The sequence below is a fragment of the Oncorhynchus mykiss genome, chromosome 18 (assembly GCF_057628025.1).
Source record: "Oncorhynchus mykiss isolate SJ-2025 chromosome 18, ASM5762802v1, whole genome shotgun sequence".
Taxonomy (NCBI): Eukaryota; Metazoa; Chordata; class Actinopteri; order Salmoniformes; family Salmonidae; genus Oncorhynchus; species Oncorhynchus mykiss.
In genome coordinates this window covers 46,986,234-47,011,010 of record NC_143039.1, presented here as the reverse complement: position 1 = coordinate 47,011,010, position 24,777 = coordinate 46,986,234, and the positions used below count along the sequence as shown (strand labels likewise).

General features: G+C 42.9%; 1 protein-coding gene and 1 long non-coding RNA gene across 2 annotated transcripts; one reads left to right on the top strand and one right to left on the bottom strand.

Moving 5' to 3' along the window:
- Positions 1–6,286: 6,286 nt before the first annotated feature.
- On the bottom strand, positions 6,287–15,183 carry LOC149975533 (inhibitor of growth protein 4-like). Its single transcript, XM_090206658.1, has 8 exons — positions 15,137–15,183; positions 9,807–9,915; positions 8,853–8,954; positions 8,346–8,476; positions 7,956–8,102; positions 7,628–7,772; positions 7,047–7,108; positions 6,287–6,436 (listed from the first exon to the last, which is right to left on the bottom strand). The coding sequence occupies exons 1-8, from the start codon at positions 15,181–15,183 to the stop codon at positions 6,394–6,396; spliced, it is 786 nt and encodes a 261-aa protein (XP_090062784.1). The 3' UTR covers positions 6,287–6,393.
- A 1,752-nt stretch (positions 15,184–16,935) lies between these two features.
- Positions 16,936–21,372, top strand: LOC149975532 (uncharacterized). The gene is made up of 2 exons (XR_016488500.1): positions 16,936–18,453; positions 19,704–21,372. It is a non-coding gene; the product is annotated as an uncharacterized LOC149975532 (long non-coding RNA).
- The last annotated feature ends 3,405 nt before the right edge of the window (positions 21,373–24,777 follow it).

Sequence of the window (24,777 nt, the reverse complement as noted above, 5' to 3'; positions counted from 1 at the left end):
ACAGGTATTTTATGTATCAGCTAACCACAGCATATGTTATAGCAATCTGTCAGTATGACACAGTCGATGACATGACAAGCAACCATTGGTTGATGCATGCAATGTCTGAGCAGGGGAATGCAACCATTGAGATGAGCGAAATGCAAGACTTCGCTCTCACACAGTCACACACAGTATCCACCTGACAGGTGTGGCATAACAAGAAGCTGATTAAAACGGCATGACCATTACACAGGTGCACCTTGTGCTGGGGACAATAAAAGGCAGTTTTGTCACACAACACAACGCCACAGACGTCTCATGTTGTGAGGGAGCGTGCAATTGGCATGCTGACTGCAGGAATGTCCACCAGAGCTGTTGGCAGAGAATGTTAATTTCTCTACCATAAGCCGCCTCCAACATAGTTTTAGAGAATTTGGCTGTACGTCCAACTGGGCCTCACAGCCCAGTACCTCCTCATCCGGCTTCTTCACCTGTGGGATCGTCTGAGACCAGCCACCCAGACAGCTGATGAAACTGTGGGTTTGCACAACTGAAGAATTGATGCACAAACTGTCAGAAACTTCTCAGGGAAGCTCATCTGCATGTTCATTGTCCTCACCAGGATCTTGACCTGACTGCAGTTCAGCGTCGTAACTAACTTCAGTGGGCAAATGCTCACCTTCGATGACCACTGGCATGCTGAAGAAGCATGCTAGCAGATACCCATAGACTTCCAGTCATTGTGCTAGCATTGGCTCACAAAACTACCTCTAACTTCCATCATACTGGACACAGAGACATAAAAATGGTATCCACAAGTTCATCTGACGCTGGGGAAGTACATAAAGGGCATCATGGACTAAATCCCGAAGTATCCCTTTAAGGTCACTACATTACCCTGTGTCCCCACGCTTCTCTATGCCAGGTCCCTCACATGTACACGTCTCTCCGGAGGCCTCACAGGCTCCATCCCACTTCTGACACCAACATAGCAAATTTTGGGGGTAGTGTGGCGATCCTCGCTATTTGAGCTACGTCACAATTCCCACCAAGTGGGTTAACTGTATTCGTGCAATGTGTAGGGTTTCACACCAGCGACCCAGGTTTACTTCCCTTTCCCGCTGTTCGCTACACTGGTGTCAGAAGTGGGATAGCCCTACTAGCTTAAATAACAAAAGGACAGGGAGGGAATTACAGTTAATTCCAACAGGCGTTTTAATGTTACACAGCGGGGTAACGGAAGCTGCATAAAACAACAAACCTAACCTGAACTACAGTAGCTAGCCATAACTCACAGTCCAGCGGGAGGTATTCCCTCAGAGAGATAATAATGAGAGAACAAAATGGGGCTCTTCCCCTAGCTATTGCCGCGTTCAAAACAACTGGGAACTTGAAAATCTCTGACTTCTGACTTCAGTGCATTCAAAACAACTGGGAACTCTAAAATCTCTGACTTCTGACTTCAGTGCGTTCAAAACAACTGGGAACTCGAAAATCTCTGACTTCTGACTTCAGTGCGTTCAAAACAACTGGGAACTCGAAAATCTCTGACTTCTGACTTCAGTGCGTTCAAAACAACTGGGAACTCGAAAATCTCTGACTTCTGACTTCAGTGCGTTCAAAACAACTGGGAACTGGAAAAAACTAGCTCCGACAGATGTGTGCAGAGGGTCCCTGGTTCAAGGCGAGGAGAGGGACGAAAGCTACACTGTTACACCCCCCCCCCCCCCCCTTTCCGATGACTATGACAACCCCATAAACAATGAAAGTGATTGCTGCTGCCAGTCCAGGGCAGCTTCTGCCCAACCTTAACATAGCCTATTAAGACATTGATAAGATTTCATAAAACATTTATATTTCCATATCACAGAAAATATCCATGGTAAAGTTGTGCCTACCCTTCGGTGTCGCCTTACCAAAATGTCACCCTCTTTGACATGATAAATCTATATAAATAGAGAGATATAGGCCATCCCAGGGTGCAGTGTATATGTATTCAGTAGCTTGGCAGATTATGAGAAGGTCATCTGCCATATTTTTAGGTTGACCTTTACTTTGCCTATGTGATTGAACTACTGCAAGGGTTCAAATGTGGGGTGCTGGAGAGCTACCACAGGCCTATTGCTTGTCATTTCAACTCATCTCCATTCAGTGAGTGACCATATTTGCAGAGACATTGATGTTCATTGTGCCTGCAGCCAAATTTCATATTGATACTCATCAATTTGTCAATTACAACACTCTCCCACTCTCCCAACACTCACATTCTCCCAAGTTCAGTCTAGTCAAGACATGTTGATGTTGGAAGCTCAAATAACATCCTAAAAATGGAACATATCAAGTGCCAGAAAGGACTGTGCCAATTTCCTTTTCCATGTGGGTTTTATCGAATGTATGAGACCATGATAGACTGGTGCTGGAGCAAAGACCAGCGTTTGACCCTGAAGGAATGGCGTTGGAAGGCTTTGGTGCAATGGATACCCTAAGGCACATGCGTCAAACTCATTCCACGGAAGGCCGAGTGTCTGCAGGTTTTCCCTCCTCCCTTGTACTCGATTGATGAAATAAGGTGACCAATTGGTAAGGAACTCCCCTCACCTGGTTGCCTGGGTCTTAATTGTAAGGAAAAAAATCCAGAAACCTGCAGACACGTTGGCCTCCATGGAATGAGTTTGACCACCCCTACCCTAGGGAATTCAGCAAAGTAGTTTGTATCAAAACCACTATCTAAACATTTGCCTTTGCCTTCACTTGATACTGGCCACGACTTGGCATTAACCATGACGGGCCCATGGTGTACATATTTGAGCAACCCACCGGAGTTGAAAGAGCTGTTGTGCACATTGCACAGAGTATCTGCAAATGGTCTGTCGTTAGGCTTATCTTTCTAACATTTCAGGAATCATTCTTTTATTCATGTAAAAACTCAGTTCTATGGTCGAATAAAATAGCGATAAATTTGCAGGAAAATCAGCGTTCATAGGGACAGTTCAGGAATAAGGGTTTTGATTCTGCACTTCAGATACAGAACCCCCTGCAACAGGCCTCTGAATGTTTCTTGGCGTTCGTACCCAGTATTCTTGTAAAAAAAAATCTTCCAAATAATCTCTACCCATGAATAAATTCCACATACAGGTAACTGCCAGAATAAAGGAAACACCAATGTAAAAGTGTCTTAACAGGGCATTGGGCCACCACGAGCCAAAACAGCTTCAATGTACCTTGGCATAGACTCTACAATTATCTGGAACTATTGTAGGGATGCGACACCATTCTTCCACAAGAAATTAAATAAGTGGATGTTTTGTTGATGTTGGTGGAAAATGTTGCCTCAGGCTCTGTTCCAGAATGTCCTATAGGTATTCAATTGGGTTGAGATCTGGTCTGAGACAGCCATGGCATATGGTTTACATTGTTTTCATGCTCATCAAACTATTCAGTGGCCACTCGTGCCCTGTGGATGGGGGCATTGTTATCCTATGGGGCATAACCATTGCAGGCAAATTAATTGGCAAGTGGGCCTGCCCAACATTTTTAGACATGACCCTAAGCATGATGGGATGTTAACTGCTTAGGAATTGCTCAGGACCACCATGTACCCTCTTTCAACATACTGTACTTTGTATCCCTCATTATTCAAGTGTTTCCTTTGTTTTGGCAGTTACCTGTATATATACACTACCGTTCAAAAGTTTGTGGTGACTTAGAAATGTCCTTGTTTTTGAAAGAAAAGCAAATGTTTTGTCCATTAAAATAACATCAAATTGATCAGAAATACAGTGTAGACATTGTTAATGACTATTGTAGCTGGAAACGGCTGATTTGTAATGGAATATCTACAGTTGAAGTCTGAAATGTACATACACCTTAGCCAAATACATTTAAACTCAGTTTTTCACAATTCCTAACATTTAATCCTAGTAAAAATTCCCTGTGTTAGGACAGTTAGGATCACCACTTTATTTTAAGAATGTGACATGTCAGAATAATAGCAGAGAGAATGTATTATTTCAGCTTTTATTTCTATCATCACATTCCCAGTGGGTCAGAAGTTTACATACACTCAATTAGTATTTGGTAGCATTGCCTTTAAATTGTTTAACTTGGGTCAAACATTTCAGGTAGCCTTCCACAAGCTTCCCACAATAAGTTGTGTGAATTTTGGCCCATTCCTCCTGACAGAGCTGGTGTAACGGAATCAGGTTTGTAGGCCTCCTTGCTCGAACACGCTTTTTTCAGTTATGCCCACAAATCATCTATAGGATTGAGGTCAGGGCTTTGTGATGGCCACTCCAATACGTTGACTTTCTTGTCATGTTGTCCAGTCTCAACATTAACAGTGAAGAGGTGACTCTGGGATGCTGGCATTCTAGGCAGAGTTGCAAAGAAAAAGCAATTTCTCAGACTGGCCAATAAAAATTAAAAGATTAAGATGGGCAAAAGAACACAGGCACTGGACAGAGGAACTCCAGCATCCTGGAGTCGCCTCTTCACTAAAGACGTTGAGACTGGTGTTTTGCGGGTACTATTTGAAGAAGCTGCCAGTTGAGTACTTGTGAGGCATCTGTTTCTCAAACTAGACACTCTAATGTACTTGTCCTCTTGCTCAGTTGTGCACCGGGTCCTCCCACTCCTCTTTCTATTCTGGTTAGAGCCAGTTTGCACTCTTCTGTGAAGGGAGTAGTACACAGCGTTGTATGAGATCTTCAGTTTCTTGGCAATTTCTCACATGGAATAGCCTTAACTTCTCAGAACCAGAATAGACTGACGAGTTTCAGAAGAAAGTCCTTTGTTTCTGGCCATTTTGAGCCTGTAATTGAACCCACAAATGCTGATGCCCCAGATACTCAACAAGTCTAAAGGCCAGTTTCATTGCTTCAATCAGCACAACAGTTTTCAGCTGTGCTAACATAATTGCAAAAGGGGTTAATGATCAATTAGCATTTTAAAATGATAAACTTGGATTATCTAACACAACGTGCCATTGGAACACTGGAGTGATGGTTGCTGAAAATGGGCCTCTGTACACCTATGTAGATATTCCATTTAAAAATCTGCCGTTTCCAGCTACAATAGTCATTTACAACATTAACAATGTCTACACGGTATTTCTGATCAATTTGATGTTATTTTAATGGACAAAACATGTGCTTTTCTTTCAAAAACAAGGACATTTCTATGTGACCCCAAACTTTTGAACGGTAGTGTACATTTGTTATATAATCAATCCATCAGTATCAAATTGGAGATTGTAGACACCATCTGGTATTTTGGAAAGCACAGGATATCCTATGGTCTATAACAAAGCAGTGATGAGAGCAGCTAGACACCTTGTGGCCAGATTGAACACTGCACTGGAGATTTAATACTTAGGGAAAGGGCCAGCAGAGTACAATGTTGGATTTATGGAGTTATTTGATGTAGAAGAAAATAGCATCTCAGAGTGATGCACTGTTGGAGAACTTCAGATTGATAATCTGTCAATACTATCCATGCAAACAAAGATGCCTTTATCTTTCTCAATAGACATTTCATACACTGGACTGAAAATGATTACAAGTAGTAAATAAACAGGAATACACCTACAGGAATACACCTACAAAGCTCATGAACTTCTAGAAATAAGAAACAGCATTTTCGTTTTTTGTTGTTGTTTATTCCTTAAGAATAGATAACTCCAAAAACAACACCCAAGGTTTTGAAGTACAGTATTCAATTAGCCAGAATACAAAAGGTCATAGCATCAAAATACATTTCCATTAGTTTAACATTTTACCTAAATGAAATAATATTCTTGAGGCACCCGTCAAACCATACTGAGCAACGTAGCCAGTCATTCTGGATACTTGTACTTTTAAGCACATTTAAATGGTTCTTCTTACAGTACTGATCGATAAGGCTCTTCGTAAAGCACAGTCGGTCAAAGAAAGGCCTCTTCCTAATAGAAATATACAGGACGTTGTTGAATTATTTGAGATGGGGCCTATCAAAATGTCTATATATCAGAAAATACATATTTTTTTAAAGCTTTGCCATCTAGATTCGGTTATCAATTCATTTTCCAGTTCACTAATTGCAGCTCTTTTAGGCAAACAACCAGCAATTCAGGTGATTGCTGTTTAAATGAATGTGAGAGAGAAATTCTGTGCAGTTTGCTTCCGACAGCATTCTGAACTAGCACATCTACATCCGTACATTCTCCTTTCCTGTCAAATCGACAATCTAGCTACATCAACGACTCCGCTTAATCAATCCACTTTCTTTTCTGACCCCCAAAAGTCTGATATGGAGATCACTAGTGAGAATATAGAGAATAGTTGGAGAAGAAAAGAGTTGATACATGTGATCGGTGTGCATCAGGGCTGAGTAGTGTTCAGTATAAAAGCCTCCAGTATGAGCTGTTACAGTCTGTCATGAAGCAACTGAGTGGCTGAGAACCATATAGAGCCACTGGCTGTAAAAAAGAAGGGTATACGTCCCTGTAGTACTCTGCATAAATAAGCATTAAAGCAACCAACAACAAGTTAAACAATAAAAAAAATATATATATAGTCATGATTAGGGAACATCAATTAGGCTAACAGCTGTAGCTACACCTCTGTCAAATGTCCATCTTCTTTCTGTTTAACAAAGAGAGGTATACAGGATAGCAGACCAGAAGTACCAATAGACACTGAACGGAAGAACACACACTGAAAAAGGGGAGGGGCTACTCGGACTTGGTCCAATATGAAATGCTCATTTTGGTTTTGCGTTTTCAACCCAACTTGTGATGGTGTGACCTATTAAATATGACCCCGCGGAGTCTATGTTAGTGTTTATGGATGTTTATGGAGGGCTTGCCATGTTTCAATACAAACACTGAACCCTCCTTCGTCAACTCTACATCTAGTGTTATGATGGACAGTACCTGGGCGAAAGAAATTATAGAACAGGAGAAAAAAGGGTGAGATAGACAGAGAGAGAAATGTATGTTCAGTGAGTTGATATCTTTCATGTTACAGAAGAAACATCCTTATTTTCCGATCCTAAATTCCAGATTTCCAATCTCTTCCTTCACTTACCATTTTCCTTTGGGTTTTGTCGTCAGCCCCACGCAGGCAAAGTGGAACCACTCAATGGAGCACTGCAATGAGACAAACACACACAGTACATTCTGATGAGTATTATTCAATTAGTATAGGGAGCAACTTTTATAATGCTGAGCTGTACACTAGTGGGTTACTCTTGGTCAAAATGTACCAAAAGGAACATGCCTTTATCTAGGTTTTACTGAATTAATCTGTGATTTAAGCGCCAAACATTCCAACCCCATCTCTCATTTCTTGACACTACACTAATTTATAACTCAAGACTTTTTGGTAAAATCACACATTCATGTCAGAGTGGTATTTTCTGTAGAAACATTCTAGTGGCCAGATATCAGGTTAGGATTGGGCTCATAGTGAGTAGTTGACCCCATCAGAGTTGGGTTTCATTTCAATTCCACCATCTCAGGAAGTGATGTCATTGCTTCTCTCTACGAGGAAAAAAAAGGCAATTGGAATTTCAGTTTCCTTCCTGAATTGAAAGGGAAATGACCCCAACTCTGGACCTAGTGCTCATGTACCGCTAGATAACCAATGGCAGAAAGCTGTGGACTCACGTCTGGGTTGTCACAGCCGATCATCTCTCCATAAGACACTTGGTGACACAGGCAGTAGGTGGGCTCGTTGGGGTCCACGGGCATGTCCAGCACGTCCGAGGGGTGGACGCTCCCAAAGTTCACTGTAGGGGCTGTGAACTCAGGCCTAAGGACAAGAGAGGAAGAGATGTACTGTATCAGAGACTGTTGTAAGGTACAGAGTGAGAGAAGACCAGAACATTTTGGTTAGGTTCAGGGGGTTATTGGAGTGGCAATGAGAATTTTCTGTCTAGCTTATATCTGGTACAAAGCACCAGCTCATGAAACGTATGTTTTAAATTGTACATACGTTTGTGTTAGTTTGACTTTCTTCCGTCCGCTCTTGGGGCTGCAGTCGTCGTCCGACTTCGCCTTTAACCTCGTGCGAGCCACCTTCTTCTCTTTTGGCCCCCTGAGGGGGGGCACGAAAGACACAAAAGACACAAAACTCTTCAGGCTATGGACACATATGGAGCTTGCCTGGGTCGTGTTCATTAAGCACTAAACAGAAGAAAATAGACTGATATAGGGAGTTTTTTTGTAAAACATTTTCCATTGCATGCAATTATAAACACGGCCCAGTTCTCAGCTATCTATAGGCTTAAACATTGTCTGTGTGTTTATGTGTGGACAGCAATGAGACAACACTAAAAAGTAACGTGTTCAAGGGACAGAACTGAATGAAAATCGAGCACAGTGTCAGAACAGAACTTTACTCTTGTTTCCCTTGCTGGAGGTCGAGTCATAGTCGGTGCTCTCAATCTTTTTCTCCTTTAGGTCTGCCTCGCAGCGGGCCAAGTCTGTGTCCAGCCTGCGGATGTGTTTGTCCCCCTGCGGGGTCACAATGAATAACAGAACACTGACAGACATCACATGTACAAATTACTTGACATCACAGCACGTCTAGGCTAACTAGTCACAGTGGAAGCAAAAAGTGTGTCCACTGCGGCTCAACATCAAAGTATGTACTATTCAACATTTCCAGCTGCATCAAACATGCTAATTGAGAATATAACATATCTTTCACAATGTAAGGTTTACCTGCAACCTGAGGTACAGACAACCAATTATACTAGAGTGCGTGTTGACAGGCAGGCAAGGGTAACCCTCTCTCCAAAGAGAACCTTCATTTTCCTCACTACTAGTATGGACCCCAAGCAGCACTCCTATTCTCGATCCATTGTAACCATCCAAAGGTTTTACTCACCATCCCATAGGTCTGCATGGCTAGCTGGACGTTGTCATCTCCAAACTCTTTACACCTGCCATATGACTGCTGGATTTGACGTGTACTCACGAGCCAAAGAGTCTATCTGCCCTTTCAGATCTGAGGGAAACAGAGATGAAATGATTTATAGTAGCTTGTGGTTACAACCATCATATGGGCTACATGCACACTGACTTTTGACTGGAGCTTAGAGACTCTGGATAAGTGTTCGCTACTTACCTGTTATGATAACAACAACAACGAGGATAATATCAGATCTGTGTGAGAGTCTCACCCTTGGTCCGTGTGTCCAGGTCTCTCATCAAAACTATCTTACTGTCAAGGTAGCTTTCCAAATACATTCCCGCCGCCACCTTGAAGATAATAAACAAAGGTTTTTCCGGTCAGACAGGAAATATTGTTCGATGGGGTTTAACGGCGGTTGGCATTCAATGTTAATTGTGCATTACCGCCACCAGCTGGACGGGGTATTGAATAAGAACTCCAAAAAAAAGAGTGGGAAAGTGGGAAAAAGGCATCATACGAAATAAAAACAAGTTAACTAAGAAAACCCATCCCACTTCTTCAATCACAGTCCACTCCAAAATACTTCCCTACACATGCCCAGGGGCCTGTGATGGCGGTACATTCACCGACAGGATTTCTTGCACAGCCTCGGCTTTGACATCATGAAGACCCCAAAAACGTTCAGCGGCATTCACAATGATTCCAATTTTCTTAGACTTATTCTCCGACCTCTGCTGTACAGTTTATGACCATTGCAATAAATAATACAAAGTCCACCTTTTCAACATGTAGCATTTCACTATCCCTCGGTTGATAAGAAACCTTCACTGGTCGTGGTGGCTCTACTACCATTGCTTCTTCCCCGACCCTCGTTCCTTCCAATCTTCTCACTGTCTCCAGATAAGAGACACGCTGGACGCTCCTTACCCTCGCCACCTCATTCTTCACCTTAACAGGGCGCTCCAGGAATGTGGGCGAATGTTCATCTCCACAGTTGCAGCATTTCACTTCATCTGGCGTACGATACCCTTCCCTTCTGCACACACATGACCAAATCTTTTACATTTATAACACTGAAGGGGCTTGTGTACAAAAGCTCTTACAGTGTATCTCATGAATCCTAACTTTATATGAGAAGGGAGAGACTTGAGCTGGAAACTAATAACTAACATCTGTGTTCTATTCAGTATCGCCAGAACCTTGTTTAGAGAAAGGGATAACTCAGTTTCAAGGTCTCAGCTTAGAAAGAAGAAGCCTCGTGAGGCATTGGTCTGTCACATGTTAGGAACCAGTATTAGTCGGTCACATGAGTGAAACAAAACGATAATGATGAATTAATTATGCTAAATCATACAAATTTAACTTGTCTGTGTATAGCCGTACGTATGACAACTACTGGGACTGCCCCAGCAGAGCTCATGATTGACATGTGTACTATGGTGCATTGAGTTGGTTGGAACCTCTCCAGTGCGCTGATAATAAAGAATGATTCATTTAAGATTGACTTCGAGTGTCCCTGTGTAAGAATTTCCACAACAATTGGGCGTCACGAATTGGATGATTGATTCTGCCTGCAGAGCTTTCCAGTTAGGGTCTGCGAGGAAAACCAGTGGCGCATTTTATGAAGTGTGAGGGAAAATCCCGTCTGACCAAAAGAGGAGCCCCCCCCCCCAGACCAGACCCTTACTGTGAGTTGCCAAGCAGAAGACACATAATTTGCAAACAATTGAGGGATGGCAACTGATTTCAGTATGTCAATTTAAATGAATTTGTAAAAATATAAATTATAAAACAGATGAAACTACACATAAAGATGTAGAAGGAGGGTACCACTAGCCTACACAGTAACACAAGGTGTTTTTGAATACGAGGTGTTATTTACATGTATGGGAAGCAGCAAGACTATAGAGCCTATTGGTGTTTATGATTATGTAAACTACTGAGACTATAGACACACGAGACTATAGATAATGTAGACTATACATATATCTATTTTTATTTAGCTAGGCAAGCCAGTTAAGAACAAACTCTTATTTACAATGACGGCCTCCCCCGGCCAAACCCGGACGACGCTGTGCCAATCACGGCCGGATGTGATACAGCCTGGATTCAAACCAGGGACTGTAGGGACACCTCTTGCACTGAGATGCAGTGCATTAGACCACTGCGCCACTCGGGAGCCTGAGGTACGTGAGACTATAGATACTATAGAGAGTAGAGATACTGTAGAGACTATGGAGACTGTAGAGACCATAGAGGAACCGTTGAAGATACATATAACGTGGAAGAAGGCTAGAGCTAGTCTTAGAGAGAAGACTAGAGAGAGGGCAAGTAATGGTACCATGCCCCGCTGACAGCTGTCTATAGGCATTTATAAGAGAAATGTCTACATGGTCTGCAGCCACTGGTAGAGAATAGCATAAGGTGCATTCTGTGCTATTTTATATGTATAGTGAAGACACAAATGATGCATAGGAGGTAATTACAGAGAATCTTTGAAGCTGCACATGGGATAAACGGGAGACTACCGAGTGTGTTGGGGAATAGTGCTAAGTGAATGTGGATGTGAAAGTTGTGTATGGTTGTGTGAGTGTGGAAAGGACGTGTTAAAACCTCTACAGGATCGGTGGGTCGAGCTAACATAGGCTAATGCGATTAGCATGAGGTTGTAAGTAACAAGAACATTTCCCAGGACATAGACATATCTGAAATTGGCAGAAAGCACTGTCCAATTTACAGTAGCTATTACAGTGAAATAATACCATGCTATTGTTTGAGGAGAGTGCAAAGAACTTGAAATTGTATTACTAATTCAATTAGGTACATTTGGGCAGTCTTGATACAACATTTTGAACAGAAATGCAATGGTTCATTGGATCAGTCTAAATGTTGCACATACACTGCTGCCATCTAGTGGCCAGACTCTAAATTGCGCTGGGGCTGGAATAATACATTATGGCCTTACTCTTGCATTTCAAAGATGGTGGTACAAAGAAAATACCCCAAAATGCATGGACCAAGCAGCGTGGTGACGAGAGGCAGCGATACCTGGAGAACTGGATATGGGAGGAGATCCTGGATGGCAAAGGACCCTGGGCACAGGTTGGGGAATATCGCCGCCCCAAGGCAGAGCTGGAGGCAGCGAAAGCTGAGAGGCGGCGGTATGAGGAGGCAGCATGGCAGCGCGGCTGGAAGCCCGAGAGGCAGCCCCAAAAATGTATTGGGGTGCACACGGGGAGTGTGTCGAAGTCAGGTAGGAGACCTGCTCCAACTCCCCGTGCTTACCGCGGAGAGAGAGGGATCGGGCAGGCACTGTGTAATGCCGTGAGGCGCACTGTGTCCCCGGTGTGCGTGCATAGCCCGGTGCGGTGCGGTCTCCCGTCTGTCCGGAGCGGCCAGAGTCTCCCGTCTGTCCGGAGCTGCCAGAGTCTCCCGTCTGTCCTGAGCTGCCAGAGTCTCCCGTCTGTTCGGAGCTGCCAGAGTCTCCCGTCTGTCCTGAGCTGCCAGAGTCTCCCGTCTGTCCTGAGCTGCCAGAGTCTCCCGTCTGTCCGGAGTTGCCAGAGTCTCCAGTCTGTCTGGAGCTGCCAGAGTCTCCCGTCTGTCCTGAGCTGCCAGAGTCTCCCATCTGTCCTCCCAGTCTCCAGTCTGTCCTGAGCTGCCAGAGCCGCCAGTCTGTCCTGAGCTGCCAGAGCCGCCAGTCTGTCCTGAGCTGCCAGAGCCGCCAGTCTGTCCTGAGCTGCCAGAGCCGCCAGTCTGTCCTGAGCTGCCAGAGCCGCCAGTCTGTCCTGAGCTGCCAGAGCCGCCAGTCTGTCCTGATCTGCCAAAGCCGCCAGTCTGTCCTGAGCCGCCAGTCTGTCAGGAGCTGCCAGAACCGTCAGTCAGCCAGACCTGCTCCAACTCCCCGTGCTTACCGCGGTGAGAGAGGGATCGGGCAGGCACCGTGTAATGCCGTGAGGCGCACTGTGTCCCCGGTGCGCGTGCATAGCCCGGTGCGGTGCGGTCTCCCGTCTGTCCGGAGCTGCCTGAGTCTCCCGTCTGTCCGGAGCGGCCAGAGTCTCCCGTCTGTCCGGAGCTGCCAGAGTCTCCCGTCTGTCCTGAGCTGCCAGAGTCTCCCGTCTGTTCGGAGCTGCCAGAGTCTCCCGTCTGTCCTGAGCTGCCAGAGTCTCCCGTCTGTCCTGAGCTGCCAGAGTCTCCCGTCTGTCCGGAGCTGCCAGAGTCTCCAGTCTGTCTGGAGCTGCCAGAGTCTCCCGTCTGTCCTGAGCTGCCAGAGTCTCCCATCTGTCCTCCCAGTCTCCAGTCTGTCCTGAGCTGCCAGAGCCGCCAGTCGGTCCTGAGCTGCCAGAGCCGCCAGTCTGTCCTGATCTGCCAAAGCCGCCAGTCTGTCCTGAGCCGCCAGTCAGCCAGGAGCTGCCAGAGCCGTCAGTCAGCCAGGAGCTGCCAGAGCCGTCAGTCAGCCAGGAGCTGCCAGAGCCGTCAGTCAGCCAGGAGCTGCCCTTCAATCGCCCTTCACTCCGGTGCTGCTGGAGTGTCCCGCCCGTCTGGTGCTGCCGGAATCTCCCGTCCGTCCGTCTCTCCCGTCCGTCCATTCGGGACCCGTGGCTAGGGTCCCCAGTCCAAGGTCGGTGGCGAGGGTCACCGTTCTTAAGAGGCCACGGAGGCGGATAAAGAGACGGAGAAACACTATGGTGGAGTGGGGTTCACGTCCCGCGCCAGAGCCGCCACCGCGGACAGACGCCCACCCAGACCCTCCCCTATAGGTTCAGGTTTTGCGGCCGGAGTCCGCACCTTTGGGGGGGGGGGGGGGGGGGGGGGGTACTGTCACGTTCTGACCTTAGTTCCTTTGTTTTGTCTTTTGTTTTAGTATGGTCAGGGCGTAAGTTGGGTGGGTTGTTTATGTTCGTTTTCTGTTTCCGTATATCTGTGTTTGGCCTGGTATGGTTCTCAATCAGAGGCAGCTGTCAATCATTGTCCCTGATTGAGAACCATATTTAGGGAGCCTGGTTTCTATTGTGTTTTGTGGGTGGTTGTTTTCTGTCTTTGTGTGTCTGCACCAGACAGAACTGTTTCGGTTGTTTTCTTTGTTGCTTTGCTATTCAGTGTTCAGTTTACATTAAAAAAGATGAACACTTACCACGCTGCACTTTGGTCCTCACCTTCTTCCCAAGACAGTCGTTACAGTATTATCTTTTACCAGATCTAATATATTATATTCTTCAACATTCATTTCACATTTCCACAAACTTCAAAGTGTTTCCTTTCAAATGGTATCAAGAGTATGTATAGCCTGGATTCAGGTCCTGAGCTACAGGCAGTTAGATTTGGGTATGTCATTTTAGGCGAAAACTGGAAAAAGAAATGTGGGTGTTAAAGCTGTTTGGAATTTGGATAATAAGATGATTGAAATGTGGATATTAAACTGACTGTACAGATTGAATGAGAGCTGTCAAGGGACTAGCTCCAGTGTGAAAGAGGATTACAGAGTGCGTGATAGAATGGATACCCCAACCAGTTCTGTGTGAGCTGAGTTTTTAGTCTATAACGTTATCTAGGGGTTCTGTCCACCACCGCCCATCGATCTACAGGTAGTGAGCACTGACAGCAGAAGCCATTGAAAGATATGTGTACCTCTCGGGATGCTTGCATTGTGATTGTTGCTGCGGTGTGGAGGTGAAAACCTAAAGATTTATAACGTTGTAAAGGAAATCTGTATGGAGAAAGTACTATTTCCGAATATGCTGTTAAATAGAACCCTAGTGAATTTCTAAACTCCTGTATGAATAGAACACTAGTGAATTTCTAAACCCCTGTATGAATAGAACACTAGTGAATTTCTAAACCCCTGTATGAATAGAACACTAGTGAATTTCTAAACCCTTGTATGAATAGAACACTGGTCTAGAAGAGGAATTTGTGATGTAGCACAAATGTATAATGGGTTACGAGAGATAAAGTAACATAATATTTGTATAATGGGATACTAGAGATCTGATGAAGTAACAATAGAACTAATAATAATACACCACTTGCACACCCACACGTAGACGTACAAAAGTGGTGTAAAAAGTATTATGTTCAGAGTGCTCCCTTTATGGATAACTTGATGAATATGAGGTTAAAGCATTGTATGGGACTTAATTTACCCCTAACCAATAAAACTATACACGTTTATGAGATTTCCTCCACCCCGGCAATACATTTTGAAATAAGCCCATACTCTGTTACATAGACCCAATGATTTTCTGTATTCATCTACTCACCTGTTTAAAGTGCTAGGTAGAGACTTCTTATGGACAGAGCATGCCATCTACAGGGGATTGATAGACAGTGCAACTCAGTTAACACGTATGGATCTCTCCAAAGCATTACATAGGAATCTTAAAGTAATAAACGTAATCACTATTGAAGCAGAAAGTGAATATCCAACAGAAAATTGAAATAAATATATAGTAACTTTTGAAATTATACTAAGATTAAAATAATGCTTTCCAATATGGAGAAAGTTATTACGTTTGTTTTGTGTTTGCTTTAAGCCTTGCAATAGGAGGAAAGGCAGAATGTTGTTTGAGAGTGATCCGTGTGTTTAAGCAGTAGTGATTGAGGTATTCCTATTGGGAAGGGAGTCCAAGTTGCAATCCAATAATGCAATATTTTAGTAATTTGTCAAAGTAAGACAGAGGGATTGAGCATTGCTACTTAACAACTTTTATGGCTGGGGGCAGTATTGAGTAGCTTGGATGAATAAGGTGCCCAGAGGTGCCCAGAGTAAACTGCCTGCTACTCAGTCCCAGTTGCTAATATATGCATAGTATTAGAATATTTGGATAGAAAACACTCTGAAGTTTCTAAAACAGTTTGAATGAGGTCTGTGTATATAACAGAACTCATATGGCAGGCAAAAGCCTGAGAAAAAATCCAACCAGGAAGTGGGAAATCTGAGGTTGGTCGTTTTTAAACTCATTCCCTATTGAAGATACTGTGGGATATTGGTCATATTGCACTTCCTAAGGCTTCCACTATATGTCAACAGTCTTTAGAACCTTGTTTGATGCTTCTACTGTGAAGTGAGGCCGAATGAGAGGGGAATGAGTCAGGGCTCTGCCAGAATGCCTTGAGCTCGTGACGCTCGTTCACGTGAGAGCGAGCTCTGTTCCATCGTAATTCTACAGACAAAGGAATTCTCCGGTTGGAACATTATTGAAGATTTATGTTAAAAACATCCTAAAGATTGATTCTATACATCGTTTGACATGTTTCTACGGACTGTAACGGAACTTTTGGAATTTTCGTCTGCTCGTGCGTCATGAAGATGGCTTACTGGGCTGAATGCGCTAACAACAAGGAGGAATTTGGACATAAATGATGGACATTATCGAACAAAACAAACATTTATTGTTGAACTGGGATTCATGGGAGTGCATTCTGATGAAGATCATCAAAGGTAAGTGAATATTTATAATGTTATTTCTGACTTCTGTTGACTGCACAATATGGCGGATATCTTTTTGGCTTGTTTGGTCTCTGAGCGCCGTACACAGATTATTGCATGGTTGGCTTTTTCCGTGAAGTTGTTTTGAAATCTGACATAGCGGTTGCATTAAGGAGAAGTGTATCTAAAGTTCCATATATAACACTTGTATTTTCATCAACATTTATAATGAGTATTTCTGTAAATTGATGTGGCTCTCTGCAAAATCATCAGATGTTTTTGGAACTACTGAATATAACGCGCCAACGTATACTGAGATTTTTTTTATATAAATATGAATTTTCTTGGCTCTGACCTAACATAATCGTTTGTGGTGCTTTCACCATAAAGCCTATTTGAAATCGGACACTGTGGTGGGATTAACAAGAAGTGTATCTTTAAAATGGTGTGAAATACTTGTATGTCTGAGGAATTTTAATTATGAGATTTCTGTTGTTTTGAATTTGGCGCCCTGCACGTTCACTGGCTGTTGTCATATCAATCCCGTTAGCGGGATCTCAGCCCTAAGAAGTTTTAAAATTAGAGGCTGCTCAGTCTTCAAGGCCTGGTCCACTGATCTCGTGTTTAAGTCATCTGGTGTTTTGGTTTAGAGATAAACTTCCTGTGGAACAATAGATAGCCGCCAGTACACATTGAACTCAAACAGGCTGTATGAGAGACAGTGGGGAAATTTGGGACAGAGGTATGAACAATTTAATAAGAAACGTTTTTGACAATTTATTTCTAAATTCTGTAGTTTGGGTAGCAGTAAGTAAGAAGGTAATGTCATCTAAAACAATAATATGTTTCCATTACGTGGAACTGTGTCCAGAACTGAAGTAGATCAACATTTTAAAAAATTGTGCCGAATATTGAGCTGATAAGCCAGCAATAACTTTTTGAAGGTCCTAGCAGATTTGTTAAACAACAGGTTCTATATTTTGACTAAGTTTATATCCCAGGAAGAGTTGGTACAGTATGTCGATGCAACAGGTCAAAATGACAATGATTACAAGAGAGGGGCTCTGGGGGATTGCTTACCTTGGAAGGTGCCTATTCAGCTTGACGAGACACTTGTGTCATCCGATGTGTCTGAAGTATAATTCTGTATAGACTGATGGTATGTCCGCTACTAGTTTTTTTTTCATGTTTATCAATGATTCTGTATCTCCCTTTGAAAGGCAAGTGCCTTGGGAGAGCAGTTAAAAGTACCCGGATCCAGCTGTTAAGGGAGCTCCCAAATTAAGTAAGGCCATTTTGTTTGTTTTTACCCTACGTTTTACCACACACACCAGTACCCACGCTCAACCCACCTATTAGGAATATTTTTTAGTGGTGTTAATACTGATTTATAGTGTGGGGTCTTTCTATTTGGTTTTAGTGGGTTTTTCACTGTTTTGAAAGGATGCAACTTAAAGGGTACACAAATGACATTTTCTGAAGTTTCTATCATCAGGGTTTTTGTTGCACGCTTGTAAAATATCTTTAAATAATGTCTGAGGTACAGGAGAAAAAAAACTCACTTAACAGGGCTGACTGGCCTCGGATCTCTGTTCTGACTTCCTGGTGAGGCCTGATCACCCTCAATAGAAAGACTGGAGACATTGGGCTTGATTTAAATGGGCTATGTAAACACTAAGAATTAGAATAAGTTTATAATTTATCAATAGCCCCTTGTGTGATTCAGACCAGGAAAGGGGCAGAGAGGGAGAGCGCAGCCCCTGAATGAGGGACACCTACCTGTAGTCTATTTTACCATTACGATGTCAGTTATTTGTCCAAAGGGGGAATTACCAGTCCCCTGGGGCCCTGGCCCTTTGGTAAATAAGCAAATTGAGTTTGTTAACATGCCTGCCTATAAAATAAGAAATATGTACTGGTAATGGTTGACAGTTACTCCAAATCGATTTAAGTTTTCCCCACCTCGAGTGATATATGTGTATTGCTGTTGTTGTTGTTTTCTTGTTTTTGTTTTTGTCTTGCTTCAATAACAAATCTCACCAGATTGTGTCTGCTGGATGGTCAGGATTTCTCCCCTAAGGATTATCCATCTGACTCCCTGACCTGTAACTCTGCAGTGAGATCGGCAAGATGATAGGGGAGTATACAGTAAGTAATATTCTCTTTGACATTTGTTTTAGAAATCTGTATTAATTAGGGCTAGGCCATTTTTTCCCTCCACTTCCTGTCTGAATGACGTGCCCAAAGTAAACTGCCTGTAGCTCAGGCCCTGAAGCCAGAAAATGCATATAATTGGTACCATTAGAAAGAAAACTCTTTGAGGTTCGTAGAAATGTTAAAATAATGTAGGAGAATATAACACAATAGATATGGTCAGAGAAAATCCAAAGAAAAACCAACCAAAAATGTTTTCTTGAGAGAGACCATCCTCTTAGAAATGCAAGAGAAAGGTCATATTGACAATAAGCTCCCTGGATGCAATTCCTATGACTTCCACAGGGTGTCAGCAGTCTATGTTCAAGGTTTCAGGCTTGTAACTTCAAAAATGAATAAGAAATATCAGTTTCAGCAGACGGACACAGTCTTGGAAATTCGTGTTTGTGCGCGCATGAATACATTACTCACCTGCTAAAATCGGTTTCCTATTGATAATACTTCTTTCCGTAATAAATATTGTAGTTTGATTACATTGTAGGGTATCTGAGGAGTAGATAGAAACGTATTTTGACTTGTTGAAACAAAGTTTAGGGGTTCATTTTTGGATTATTTTCGCTGCTAGCTGAACGAGTGGATTTCTCAAATAGATGGTGCCAACTAAACAGACTTTTTGGGATATAAATGCGGATTTTATCTAACAAAACGACACTACAAGTTATAGCTGGGACCCTTTGGATGACAAATCAGAGGTAGATTTTCAAAAAGCAAGTGAATATTTAATTGTTATTTGTCAATGTATGTGCTGGTGCTGGTGTAAAAATATTTGATGTGGGGTGCCATCCTCAAATAATCGCATGGCATGTTTTCGCTGTAATACCTACTGTAAATCGTACAGTGCAGTTAGATTAACAAGAATTTAAGCTTTCAGCCGATATAAGACACTTATATGTACATAAATGTTTAAATTCCATAATTTTCATGATTATTTATTTGGATTTCGCGCCCTCCAGTTTCACCGGAAGTTGTCCCGCTAGCGGAACTGCTATCCCTAAGAAGTTTTAAGAATAAAGTAGCAGTAATAATTTGTCATACAGTAAATCCGTTGTCTGGATTTCCTGAATGAGCCCTAAACTAAACTGTTGTTCTGGTCTGTCCTCTCTGTCCTGTCTCTCTCTCTCTCTCTCTCTCTCTCTCTCTCTCTCTCTCTCTCTCTCTCTCTCTCTCTCTCTGTGATGGCAAAGGTGACCACAGATGGTGTCTAGATGTCAAGGCTCAGGAGTAGACCCAGATGCAGACAGTTTCGAGGCAATAAAAGTTTATTACAAAAACAGAGGGGGCAGGCAAACAACAGGTTAAGGCAGGCAGAGGTCAGTAGTCCCGAGCAGAGTTCAAAAGTGACATAACTTCAGGCAGGCTCAGGGTCAGGGCAGGCAGAGGTCAGTAATCCAGGGTGGTGTGACAAGGTACAGAACGACAGGCAGGCTCAGGGTCAGGGTAGGCACAATGGTAAAAACTGGGAAAGCTAGAAAACAGGAACTAGTGACAGACAGGAGCACTGGAAAAACCGCTGGTAGGCTTGACGAAACAAAACTAACTGGCAACAGACAAACAGAGAACATAGGTCTAAATACACTGGGGACAATGAGGAAGATGGGCAACATCTGGAGGAGTATGGAGACAAGCACAAAGACAGGTTAGACAGATCAGGGTGTGATGCATGTAAGGGATAATTAGATGCGTGGAAGGGATAATTTGACCAAGAACAGTGTGACCCTTAACACCCCCTCTAACCGGCTGAAGTAATGGTGACAACGGCGTTCAGTATGGTCCTTTACCAGTTCTACCGTGAGACCTGAGTCTGAGCCAGCAACCTGTACACAGCATCTCGTCGAAGCTATTAGGAGTGAGACATGAGTCCAATGGGGTAAGCATGGAGAGAGATCCCGTCCAAACTTCTCTCATGCTGCTGGTTTACTGATGGGAAAATGGGCAAAGATAATGAACAAAGACATAATGGACTGTAAAGAACGTCTCTTAGGTGAGAGACATTATCAAAGGCCGTCCACTTTGAACATGTGCCATTGGGAGAGCGAACTGAAACATTAGCTGAAGAAGAACATGAAGAAACACCAGAGGGATGAGTGCCAGGAGGGAGTGGGGTGGTCAACCGTGCCTGTAATTGATTTAGGCTTATCCAAAATGGTTTATTTGCAGTATCAGGTTGATTGTGGAGGTCTGCACACTGCAAAACTTATAGTAATTTTGATTAAGAAGGTACTGAGATAACAATGTGATAATATGTGATGAGAATAGGTAACTATAAATATAAGATGAATATACTGTATGTCAATGTAAATGTGCATTCTGCCAGTATTGGTGTGTGTTAAGTTGAGGGCCTTAAATTAAAGTGATAGAACCGGCGTGAAGCCCCAAGGACTGTCAAACTAAATTTGGGTTGCATAATTTATCATAAGTTATAATTATGATTTGGAAAGGCAAGGCTTCTAAAGACAGAGCTATTCCCCTAAATTGTGAGGAGAGCCACTAGATTGTACCTTGGATGAGCCTTGCCCCAATATCACTCTGATCAGGGTTGGTGTGAAACTGTTATAACATGTGTTCTTTCTCTTTCATGTGAAAGTCAATATGCATGTGCCCTGGACCAAATTCGGGAAAGACATAGAGAACCTCTAGAGACATGGTGAAATTGGCAATGCTAAAATAATTGCATATATGGGCTCTGCAAAACAGAGAGATTCTTGACTATCATTTGGCAGGTAAAGGGGGCACTTGTGCAATCATTGGCAATGAATGTTGTACTTTTTTCCCAGATCACTCTTCTAATATGAATGATCTCGCCAAATGCATTGCCACTGCTGATGATAACCCAGAATGAAGGGCTTGAAATTATGAAGTGTCTGGTTTTATGTGTTGATTTCACTCCCGTTAATAGAAGTATAACCTTTATTATGATTTATTATAATCATATATTTTGATATAAAAGATACAGTTGAAATGCTTACGTTAAAATGTTTTGATGATTATCACAAATTATGTGATAAGAGGAGGGAATGTGCTGGAAATGGACAATGTTTGTGCTTTTCTAATGACTCATTTATGTGTTCTATTCGCGTGCATTTGTAATAACCATTTTTGTGCTCATGCAAGTGACTGACTGAACGAATATTCACTATCAGTAACTGCAATTTGGCAGTACGCCCAGAACCTTGTTTAGAGAAAGCGATATCTCAGTTTCAAGGTCTCAGCTTAGAGAGAAGAAGCCTCGTGAGGTATTGGTCTGTCACATGTTAGGAAACAGTATTGGTCTGTCACTTGAATGAAACAAAATGGTAATGATGAATTAATTATGCTAAATCATGCAAATATAACTTGTCTGTGTATAGCCGTACATAAGACAACTACTGGGACTGCCCCAGCAGAGCTCCTGATTGACATGTGTAACTATGGTGCATTAAGTTGGTTGGAACCTATCCAGCATTCTGATAATTATGAAAGATTCATTTAAGATTGACTTCGAGTGTCCCTGTGTAAGAATTCACACAACAGAATCTTCATTCAAAGAACAGTAGCATAGATGAAGTGAATTTATTTTCTCCATCCACCAGACACAGGTGAGTCAACGTGCACCAACCACTCCATCGATGTCTTCAGTAAGAACCTTTGCCTTTATTTCTTACACCACACCAGAAATAACCCCCTTGATAGACGCCCGGGCTACGAAAATCCATACAGGGAACATTCCACTCCATACATTCCACTACATATCCTTTTTTGAGTATTAGTAGTGAATTGCCATACTTGAGTAAAAGTAAAGATATCTTAGTAGAAAATGACTCAACTTTCAAAGTGAAAGTCACCCAGTAAAATACTACTTGAGTAAAATCTAAAAGTATCTCGTATTAAATGTACTTAACCTGTATTATGGTGGAAAAAGTATTCAATTGTCATACTCAAGTAAAAGTAAAAACTAAATGCTATTACATCAAAGGCAGTAGGGATGATAATGCGTTCTAGTGATACTGTAGGTGTGTGAATTGGACCATATTTTTGTTCTGCCTGAGCATTCGAAATGTCACGAGTACTTTCGTGTGTCAGGGAAAATTAATGTGAGTAAAAAGTACATTATTTTCACCAGTAATGGAGTAAAACTAAAAGTCACAAGTATAAATAATAAAGTATAGTACAGATACCCCAAAAAATGACTTAAGTAGTACTTTAAAGTACTTTTACTGAAGTACTTTACACCACTGGCTTTACATGCGTAGGGAGGTGCTTACCATTAAAAACCTATAGAACCGACATACTAACCACACCTGGGATTCTCCTCGCAAGATTTTCCTCCATAACTTCCATCGACACCCAGAGATGACTCCCTTAACAGGTGCCCTGCTCTGGAGTTCAAATCACGATACTTTGAGTGGCTCAATACTTGTGACGCCCACTGCCCTCTTCCTCTGTTCCACACAATCAATCAGGACAAGCCCACTCCTGGTCACTCTGATTGATTTAACTTTTCCTAACATACAATTCACCCTCTTCGACACCCCCAAACGGATATACCAGAGAAAGACCCTCATCAAAAAGTGCATCCCAAAAACAAGCAAATCTTTGTACGATATACACATCTTCCCCTTCTATTATCGACACTACTGTTGTCCGTTCTTCTCCAACTAAACTCCACACACTTCTGGTTTCAAACTCGACATTCACTTCCGCCATGATTCCCAACCCAAGTCCCTGAAATCTTCTACTTCCTTGGTATTATGGCGGTCAGAAAACAAATGTTATAGGTGCCTGCCGTCCCTTATAGGCAGTGTTTCAGCATACTATTCCGTAGTATAAATTCATTACACTAACTCCCTGAAATATTCTTCTTCTGTGTATTTTTATATGGCGGTTGGAAACCAACTTCAAAGGGGCAATCAGCATAAATGCTTCATGAGCTTAGTTCAACTGTCTTACCCCATCAGAACCTAAAATATAAGCTTGCTTTACTCCAATGTTAGTTAGCGAAGTAAATGGTTAAAACTATAATTTTGATATCATGGATAGTCAGTCCTTGCATCCGTAGCTCTGTCTATGAATTTGAGAGTGGTTACATTTCTCCAGCCCTATCCCTCAGCTTTTTACCGAAACAGGGGCGGGGCGTTTTCTTTGTTATTGTTTCAACTGCTGATTGCCGCTTTAAGGTGCAGTATGGCCAGAAATGCCATTGTGTATACAGATAAATTATCCATTTGTCAGAGTCGTGTGTATAGGTGGCAGGGAAGTCAGGCGCAGGAGAATCAAACTGAATGAAATGGAGTTGTTTAATAACAATAAATGAAACAAAACTCCAACACTAAATAACAATAAAACAAAGTGGGTACGAGGACCCGTCGCACACAAATACAAACAGCACAACACTGAACAAACAATCAATCTCTGACAAATACATGAGGGGAAACAGAGGGTTAAATACACAACAGGTAATGAATGGGATTGAAACCAGGTGTGTAGGAAGACAAGACAAAGCCAATGGAAAATGAAAAATGGATCAATGATGGCTAGAAGACTGGTGACGTCGACCGCCGAGCACCGCCCGAACAAGGAGAGGCTTTGACACCGTTGCTCTTTTTGTCAGTGCCACCTTAAACTCAGGAACACTTAAAGCGCCCCTGTCCTGCCTGTTTTAGGGTCCTTAGATCCATCAGTGAATATACACTGCTCAAAAAAATAAAGGGAACACTTTAACAACACAATGTAACTCCAAGTCAATCACACTTCTGTGAAATCAAACTGTCCACTTAGGAAGCAACACTGATTGACAATAAATTTCACATGCTGTTGTGCAAATGGAATAGACAACAGGTGGAAATTATAGGCAATTAGCAAGACACCCCCAATAAAGGAGTGGTTCTGCAGGTGATAACCACAGAACACTTCTCAGTTCCTATGCTTCCTGGCTGATGTTTTGGTCACTTTTGAATGCTGGCGGTGCTTTCACTCTAGTGGTAGCATGAGATGGAGTCTACAACCCACACAAGTGGCTCAGGTAGTGCAGCTCATCCAGGATGGCACATCAATGCGAGCTGTGGCAAGAAGGTTTGCTGTGTCTGTCAGCGTAGTGTCCAGAGCATTGAGGCGCTACCAGGAGACAGGCCAGTACATCAGGAGACGTGGAGGAGGCCGTAGGAGGGCAACAACCCAGCAGCAGGACCGCTACCTCCGCCTTTGTGCAAGGAGGAGCAGGAGGAGCACTGCCAGAGCCCTGCAAAATGACCTCCAGCAGGCCACAAATGTGCATGTGTCTGC